The sequence below is a fragment of the Leucoraja erinacea genome, chromosome 8 (genome assembly GCF_028641065.1).
Source record: "Leucoraja erinacea ecotype New England chromosome 8, Leri_hhj_1, whole genome shotgun sequence".
In the NCBI taxonomy this organism is placed as follows: domain Eukaryota; kingdom Metazoa; phylum Chordata; class Chondrichthyes; order Rajiformes; family Rajidae; genus Leucoraja; species Leucoraja erinaceus.
In genome coordinates this window covers 12,666,505-12,676,292 of record NC_073384.1, presented here as the reverse complement: position 1 = coordinate 12,676,292, position 9,788 = coordinate 12,666,505, and the positions used below count along the sequence as shown (strand labels likewise).

At 39.1% G+C, this 9,788-nt stretch overlaps 1 protein-coding gene across 2 annotated transcripts in view; it reads left to right on the top strand.

Annotated features, from left to right (window-relative positions):
- Positions 1–45: 45 nt before the first annotated feature.
- The window catches only part of cfap61 (cilia and flagella associated protein 61), a 114,657-nt gene continuing 104,914 nt past the window's right edge, over positions 46–9,788 (top strand). Inside the window, exons 1-4 of one of the 2 annotated variants that reach the window (XM_055638990.1) lie at positions 46–285; positions 1,327–1,478; positions 3,462–3,612; positions 9,649–9,725. In XM_055638990.1, coding sequence (XP_055494965.1) covers positions 1,336–1,478; positions 3,462–3,612; positions 9,649–9,725 — 371 coding nt within the window. In that variant the 5' untranslated portion in view covers positions 46–285; positions 1,327–1,335. Of the gene's footprint in view, positions 377–1,326; positions 1,479–3,461; positions 3,613–9,648; positions 9,726–9,788 lie in introns of both variants that reach the window. The other variant, XM_055638991.1, reaches the window with a different exon arrangement.

The window sequence follows — 9,788 nt, the reverse complement described above, 5'->3', positions numbered from 1 at the left end:
TCGCCCGGAACACGTGACACCTACACGCGGCGTCGCACTGACCACGTGGCACAGACGCCCGTTGCTATGATACCGGCGTGCAGCACCACGTGACGGCCACGCCGGTTGCTATGACACCGACGCTCGGCGTCGCCTCCGCCACGTGACATTGGCGCTCGACGGCGCCCCGACCACGTGATATAGACGCCTGTTGCTATGACACCGACCCTCGGCGTTGCCAAACTGAGAGCTTGCCTTAGCAACAAAAAATAAATCGACGGCCTTTCCTTCCCTTGTTTTATTTTTGTAAGTACTAGGCTTCAAAGGCTTGCACTTGGCTAAGGTAACTTTTATAAATAGTTCTGTGTATGGAGACGTGACATTATCTAAAGGGGAGGTAAGAATCTTCTGTAAATTGATCGAACAAATCAAGACAATGCACTAGACTAGAGGGGTTATAAAAAATAAATACGTTTTAAAAGTTTTTAAGTAATTGTTTCAAAGGCTTGCACTTGGCTAAGGTAACTTGTTAAATCGTTCTGTGTAGGAAGACTGTGAAATTACTTAGGGGGAGGTGAGAATCACCTGTAAATTTGTACCTTTTTGGTGATCTTGTAAATCAAAACAATGCCCGACGGGGTTATAAAAATACATACATTTTACTTTTAAACAGGTTTCAAAGGCTTGCATTTTGCTACAGTAACTTTTAAAGTCGTCCTGAGTAGGAGGACACAAAGTTATCTAGGGGGAGGTGAGAGAATCACCTATAAATTTGTACACGCAAAATGCTGGAGAAAATTTGTACCTTTGGCTCATCTCGAAAATCAAGACAATGCGCTACAGGCTGGTAAAAAAGAAAAAAAGTTTTACTTTTTAAGTAATAGGTTTCAAAGGCTTACACTTGTTTAAGGAAACTTTCAAAATTATTTTTGTAGGAAGTTATATGGTGGTGGGGAAGGAGAGAATCGCATCCACATTAACAAAACCTATTGAAATAGATTTATTTTTAATCTTCAATTATTGCATTCTGTTAGTAATTGATCAATACTGTTTCACCTCCGCTGCTACCATAATATACCCACTCTTTTCCTTCTTTGCTTATACCTAAGATATACCTAAAGTATTGTCAGTGTAATATGCTGGCAGGATTTTCAGAATTGACAGAAAGTATGATTTTCACAATAAACACGTAGATGCCTCAATCCAGTCATCATAGCCTTTCAGTTTTCATTTGAAGACATGTGATAAGAAAGATTGTTTACGCTGTCTAATTGCTTTGACACAAATTTGAATAAACAGTCTGATAAATAATGTTAATTTAATTAACTCATCTGTGCATTATTTTAGAGAGTAGCAATGACATCAATATATGGTACAAGTGGAGGAAGCATAGCAATAAACGTAAGACGATCAGAATCTCGAGATGCTCCTCAGATTATGAAGCTGTTCAACCAAAGTACAGTGAACATGTTTGGAAGAATTAATATCCTCTATCTGCTGTAAGTAAATGTAAAGATCCAGTACATGGAATCTAGTTTCTTTAGCTAATACATTTTTTTCTGAATTATTTATTTGCTGTGCTGCAAATATGAAAGCAATTTTGCAACCTGTTGGAAATAATTATAGCTGGAATGACTGCTTTGATTTTAATTTTATTCCTGTGCTAAAATTCAAGGACTGCACAGAAAAAAAGTGTTCTCGTCCTTATCGAGATTAAATATAATCCACGATTTTCAGGAAATACTCTTTCCTGTACTGTTCTTTGTCTGAGGCCAAATTATTTATTACAAAATATAAACATAAATTGTGAGAAGAATCCACCAGCTCGAGAGAAAAATAGAATTGATGATTTATACAAATTGAAATAATTTAGAAATGTAGCCATTTTCCTTTTGATAAACAAGTAGATGGTGGGAGAAAATTAAAAGTTGTTGTAAGAAAGGAATAGAAAGTATGCTTTAAATTGCTGATGACTAGATGACAAAAGAGTTGATGCAGTGAGACAAAAATGGGTGGAGGGATAAAAGTAATGGAACAATTAAAAAAATCAGAAAATATGTAAATGGCAATACGAGAACCATTGCAAAATGGTCTGAAATGTTGTACTCAGTTGAAGTGAGAACACTCTAAAATGCCTTGTCAGTGACAGTTTCCTATATATTTTTTGAGTGCAACTGGAACAATATAGAAGACCAGGTCAGTGAGGTCAGAGTTGAAATAAGAGATAAATAAGTTAGCAAGTGTGTAGGAAGAAACTGCAAATGCTGGTTTATACCAAAGATAGACACAAAATGCTGGAGTATCTCAGGGGGTCAGGCAGCATCTCTGGGGAAAAGGAATAGGTGACGTTTTGGGTCAGAACCAGAAAAGTCACCTATTCCTTTTCTCATGATTTGCTGCCTGGCCTGCTGAGTTATTCCAGCATTTTGTGTCTATTTATAAGATAGCCAGGTACTTCGGATTCTTGCTAAGTAAGGACTGAACAGATATTGAAATACAATTGGACAATAATCAATAGGTGCAGGAGTAGACCATTTGGCCCTTCGAGCCAGCACCGCCATTCAATGTGATCATGGCTGATCATCCCCAATCAGTACGGTGTTCCTGCCTTCTCCCCATTTTTAAGAGCCCTATTTAGCGCTCTCTTGAAAGCATCCAGAGAACCTGCCTCCACCGCCCTCTGAGGCAGAGAATTCCACAGACTCGTCACTGTCTGTGAGAAAAATTGTTTCCTCGCCTCCGTTCTAAATGGCTTACTCCTTATTCTTAAACTGTGGCCCCTGGTTCTGGACTCCCCCAACATCGGGAACATGTTTCCTGCCTCTAGCGTGTCCAAGCCCTTAACAATCTTATATGTTCCAATGAGACTCCCTCTCATCCTAAACTCCAGAGTGTACAAGCCCAGCTGCTTCATTCTCTCAGCATATGACAGTCCCGCCATCCCCGGAATTAACCTTGTAAACCTACACTGCACTCCCTCAATAGCATTAGGAGTGACTGGGATCATTGAAGCTTGGAAGAGGGTATTGGAAGAGAGATGTTGCATGTGGAGCAAGGGACTCCAGATGCTGGTTTACACCAAAGATAGAAACAAAATGCTGAAGTAACTCAGCGGGACAGGCAGAATCTCTGGAGAGAAGGAATGTGTGATGTTTCGGGTCGAGATTCTTCATCTGAAGAAGGGTCTTGACCTGAAACGTCACCCATACCTTCTCTTTTGAGATGCTGCCTGTCCAGCTGTAGTATTCCAGCATTTTGTGTCTATCTTCGAGATATTGCATGTCTTGCATATACAGAGGAGAGAGGGTGTTTGGCTGCAAACTGGCAATTGTATTTCCTGCATTATCACATTGGATATACATTTGAGACATTGCATTGGTAGTAAAATGCTTCAGGGTGTTTTAAGGTCATGAAAGTCAATAAATGAATGCAAATATGCTCTTTTTTTTAACATGTCTGTTTTTGATTTCTTGCACTTTTAGTGAAAGAGCAAATCTAGCTGTGACTGTAGAAAACGAGAAAAATGAAATTATAGCTCATGCAGCTTTCTTAGATTACCCAAATGTGGAGACTGTTGCACAAAACAACTGGGAACCTTGGCTGTATGTGTATGGTAATAGCTTAAAATGCACAGTGAGTTCAAGCCACAAATTGCTCAATATTTCAAAGTGTTATTTTTATGCCTAATGAGCTGAAAGAAATGTAACAATTATGACAAATATACTTCCTGTTTATGTTTTCATTACTTACTGGTTAGCATAATGATGAAGTGAATAACGAGTTAAGTATATTTGTGTTAGTGTGGTTAGTAGAATTTAAACAAAGTACAATGATGAATATGATAATATTTTAAGCAGAGTTTATTTGACTTGCGAATAATACCTGAATAACCAACTGGTACAAATTTTCCTCATTAACTCAATAATATATTTTGAGCTAAATAATATTAGGATGAAGTATGAGGTTAATACGTTTTTCACAAAGAGAATAATAGAATATTAATGGGTATTAACTTACATTTTTATGCCCAAATAAATGGCAACAGTCATACTAGCTTCAATCTTCTTGTTGAGTCTTATTGTCTGTAACTCGTTCTCACCTAGCTCATAGCTGACAATGGCCTGTTTCCTTTATCATTGTTATTTTTTTGCATATCTTTCATTCATTTTTTCCATATCTCTCAATATCACCGTCTATATCTCTCGTTACCCTTTCCCTGACTCTTAGTCTGAAGAAGGGTCTTGACTTGAAACAGCTCCAGAGATGCTGTCTGTCCCATTGAGTTACTCCAGCTTTTTGTGTCTATCTTCAGCAACAATATTAATGTTTCCCAGACTAGATAGCTTTGTCAAAAGAAGGAATCGTGAAAACATTTCAATCAAATACTCAAATATTTTATCTTGGCTTTATCTTATAAATATTTTATACTACAGTTGTACTGTGCACTGTCCATTCACTTTTAAAGTAAGCATATTGTCATAATCAGTCCAATGGCAATATGCATATGATGTTCAGAAGCAAAGTGGTGTCAAATGTTGTCCATCTCACAGTTCGATGCCCTAGCCAGCACCTTTTTTTGGTGTGTGTGCAACACTTGAATGGCATGGGCTACTTGCAGTAACTGGATTTCTCTGTGTATGTGAGGCCTGCTTCTACATCAGTTAACTTAAGGGAGAGATGGCCTACCTTCTCTGTCGACCCATAAGATTTGCTTTAAGATTTTATCTAATTCTATGTTATCTAAACTCAATTATGTTTTTTGGTCTTCCAATTCCTTCTCTCCAGAGAAGGCAGCATCTCTGCCTGTCCCACTGAGTTACTCCACCATTTTGTGTCGACCTTCTATGTTTTTTGGTCTCTGCGTGAAACTTGGATGAACAAAATTATCCTTTTGATAGAGGCCACAGTGACAAACCCAACCCAAGTGCATAGTTCCCTTAAAGTGGCGACGCAGGTAGACAAGGTGGCGAAGAAGGTGTTTGACACGCTTGCCTTCATCAGTCAGGCATTGAATACAATTGTTGAGATGCCATGTTACAATTGTACAGCACTTGGAGACGGCACTTGGAATATTGCATGGGCTTCTGGTTGCCAAGCTATAGGAAATACCCCTATATGTCATTAAGCTTGAAAGATTGCAGAAAAGATTCCAGTGTTAGTTACCAGTGTAGTGGCCATTTGGCTTGTTTTGTGTGTCATTGATTATGGCATGATTTTGGACTGCCCATTATATTGTGGGTGGGATTTAGGACGTATTTTAGGGCATGTTTGGAGCTAAGTTTCTTGCGCAGAAGCTTAGTTTTTAGTTTAGTTTTGGACCACCATGAGGACCTTTGACCATGCGAAGCGTAACAGAGATATACGGAGTTTTCTAACCTTTAAAGCGATAAGCTGGAGATCGATGAAGATTATAGTGTATGAGTCGGAAGAAGTTTGGATGTTCCTTATTATTTTTCATCAACAATAAAGAATCTATTAATCAAAAGACTGTGTTATGAAGATTTATCTGTGAAGAAGCTCTGAAGGTCTCTGATGGAAAGCTCACATGCGTATAACGACATTCTCCTTAATCATGCAGTCCACTTAGCGGCTAGAGGGAATAATCTCTTGAACGATATAAAAATATGCCGCTACAACCAGAACTGGAAGGCTTGAGTTATGAGGAGAAATGGAGGGGCTGGGGCTTTTTACCACAGAGTGTAGGAGGCTATCATAAAGAGAATATATAAAATCATGAGTGACATAGATAAGGTGTATGGTCACAGTCTTTTCACAGAGTAAGGGAGTCTATAACCATAGCATAGGTTAAAGGTGAGAAGAGGACTTGATGGGCAAGTTTATCACAGAGGCGGGTGGGTATATGTAAAGGGCTGTCAGGGAAAATGGCGGGTACAATGACAACGTTTAAAGTCAATGAGACAGGTATTTGGATAGGAATGTTTCAGAGGAATATGGACAAATACAAGCAAATAGAAACATAGAAAATAGGTGCAGGAGTAGGCCATTCGGCTCTTCGAGCCTGCACCGCCATTCAATTTGATCATGGCTGATCATCCAACTCAGTATCCTGTACCTGCCTTCTCTCCATACTCCCTGATCCCTTTAGCCACAAGGGCCACACCTAACTCCTTCTTAAATATAGCCAATGAACTGGCCTCAACTACCTTCTGTGGCAGAGAGTTCCACAGATTCACCATTCTCTGTGTGAAACCAGCTGTGATAGGCAACTTAGTCAGCATGGCTGAAGGGCTCTATGACTCTGACAACCTTCTCTGTGCTTATCTCTGACCATTCTCGGGGTCAGTCTGACCATCCCCTCCCAACTAGTTTTCTCTCAAATTCTTCCATCTCCCACTATTGGTGATTCGTGACTACCTATTTGCTGCTGCCAATGTTATCAAGATTGCGTCAGCAGCTTTTGCTGCATTGTTACAAAATATGTGCTGACCAATCTGGGCAACTCAATTTTGTGCAAATATTTGAGGGCAGAACTATTTCTAGCCTCTTTTTATTTTTCAGAACTAACATATACTAATGTTTGATCCATGTACTAAAACTAAAATAGTTTATCAAAATACCTTCTGAAGGTTTCCATGTTAATAGTTGGACATCCCTTAGAATTACAAACCTTTGTGATCCTTATAGTTGATGCATTACTCAGTGGACCTAATTTTGATGACCAGTGAAGAATTCTCAACCATCTATTTGAGTGTCAATCAAGACATTAATTACTACCTTTGTTAATTACAGTCCCGTTGCTCTATGTTAAATTTGAACAAAATCTCCGAATGACCTATTACTCGTCCCTAATGCTGCTTCATTATGCACCACCTGCGGGATCCCTGTTCTGAGATCTTTTACAGAAGGATGCAACAACTTAACACTTCTGTTTCACTGACTTAAATCCTTTGAGGGCAACAACCACATATTTTAATTAAATATTATGAATCAATTTCCCAACTGTGGATAAAGTATGATGTAATCACTCCAAAAAATAATTTGAACTGTTTAGGGCAGCACAGTGGTGCAACTACTAGAACTAGTAGAACTGCTGCCTCACAGTGCCAGAGACCTTGGTTCAATCCTGACCCTCAGAGGTCCACTCTGGACATTCTACCTGTGACCACATGGGATTCCTTCTGGTGCTCCAGTTTCCATCAACAGTCCAAAGGCAAAATGGGTTGGTAGGCTATTTGGCCACTGTAAATTTTCCCGATTGTGTTAATGAAGGTAAACTCTGAAGAGAATAAAACATAATTAATGTAGGATTAGCATAGATGGATGGTTGTTAGAAGGGTGTGTTTCTATGCCATATTCCATTCTGACTATAAAAGTAATATATCCCTTTAAGGTTCATGGTCATATGGATTCATAACAGGTTTACTGTTAAAAGACAGATGATTGTGGTGGAAGAACAATATTAAGATTGGAGTCTGCAGAGATCTATGCTGGGTGCTGGGACTGATGTCTGTGATATACAAGTAACTCAGCGGGACAGGCAGCATCTCTGGAGAGAAGGAACAGGTGATGTTTCGGGTCAAGACCCTTCTTCAGGCTGATCAGTTTGAAGAAGGATCTCGACCCGAAACGTCACCCATTCCTTCTCTCCAGAGATGCTGCCTGTCCTGCTGAGTTACTCCAGCATTTTGTGTCTACCTTCGATTTAAGCCAGCATTTCCTACCATATACATAAGTGATGTGGATATAATGTAGACGGGTTGGTTATTAAGTATGCAGATGACACAGAGAATGCCAGGGTCATGGACTGTCTGTAAAGCACTGCTGTTGGTGGCAGATATTATAGGAGCATTTAAGTGACTTTTAGATAGACTCATGGATATGCAGGGAATGGAGAGATATGGATTATATGCAGGCAGATTAGCGTTGGTCTTGGCATCATGTTCGACAAATACATTGGGGGATGAAGGGTCTGTTTCTGTGCTATACTGATGTCTGCTCCAAAGGTTTAAGTTGAAGGTAGTGTGTGGAATGTGTTGGAGTTTGGAATGTGTTGTGTGAAGAGGTGTTGGAGACAGATGTCTAACAAGTATTTAGAAACATAGAAAATAGGTGCAGGAGTAGGCCATTCGGCCCTTCGAGCCCGCACCGCCATTCAATATGATCATGGCTGATCATCCAACTCAGTATCCCGTACCTGCCTTCTCTCCATACCCTCTGATCCCCTTAGCCACAAGGGCCACATCTAACTCCCTCTTAAATATAGCCAATGAACTGGCCTCGACTACCCTCTGTGGCAGAGAGCTCCAGAGATTCACCACTCTCTGTGTGAAAAAAGTTCTTCTCATCTCAGCTTTAAAGGATTTCCCCCTTATCCTTAAGCTGTGACCCCTTGTCCTGGACTTCCCCAACATCGGGAGCAATCTTCCTGCATCTAGCCTGTCCAACCCCTTAAGAATTTTGTAAGTTTCTATAAGATCCCCTCTCAGTCTCCTAAATTCTAGAGAGTCAGTCTCCTATTTATTATTATTATTATTATTATTATTATTATTATTATTATTATTATTATCTTGTGTACCGAGGTACAGGGAAAAGATTTTGGACAAGTACTTGAGATTTGGACAAGTACTTGAATAATTGAGGTATAAAAGGCTATGGACTTAATGATGGTAAATTAGATTAGTGTGGATCATTAAAAAGGGCAGATTGGGGATGGTAGTTAAGAAGGTTTTAGATGAATATACAGGATATATTCTGTATATTGAGGGATATGGATTATTTGGTGGCAGAAGAGATTAATCATGTCCAGTACAGACATCATATGCCAAAGGGCATGTTCCTGTGATGTGCTGTTCCACGTTCTATCCTTAATGTTAAATAATCCTCTGTCCAAAGATGGTGCCTGACATGCTGAATTTCCAGCATTTTTGTATTTATTTCAGATTTCCAAAATCTGCAGGTTTTTGCATTTAAAGTTTCTTCGGAAGAAACAGATGCAAAGAAATATCCCAAATTGTTGAGGAAGAAAGGAAATGTTGTATTAGAGAATGAAGGAATGCAGAATGAACTGGAGAATAGATGAATAGTGGAAGGGAAAATCAACCAACTGAGGAGACAGAAGTAGGAAAGAGGGTGGAGATGAAACAAGAAAGAGACAGAATATCAAAATTGTCTTTTTCTTTCAGGTTCATCCTCTATTCTCTTACTTTGCTCTCCCTACTTTTGTCATTTTTGTTTCATTTTATTCCTTCCTTCAGCCACCTATCTCTTTCTTTCCTCTCTTTTCTACCTACCTACCTACCTTTCTCCATCCTTGCCTTATCCCTCCATTTATCCCTCCTTTTTTCTCCTCGTCTTTCTCCTATCCACACCCACGTCCATTAATCCACTCACCCCCACAAAGTGCACAACTTTTAAAGTCAACATTACTCAAATACTATACAGTTGGTAAACTTTGATTTTAATTTTAATTTGTAACCAGGCATTTTGATTTGGTGGAATTTGTAGCCGGACATGCATCAAGAGTTTGAATTGATTTTTTTTCATTATGGAACTATATTTATTTCTGCCAAAATCATCTGGTATTGCCAAATTTATATGTATTGGTAAGATTAATTTTGAACTCTGGAGAAATATGACAATGTAACATTTTATACTATTTTCAATTTTTCACAGATTTTCACGTAAAACTTAATTTTATTATTTTGGCAGCCTATGAACACAATTTTTATGCACTTGTTCGTGGCCAAACCCGACTTTGCCGCTGGTTGTGCTCGAGAGATTATCAGGTAGGTAACGTTTCTTTGAGGTTGTGTACGCACTTCACCACACAGATACTCATAGATATTATA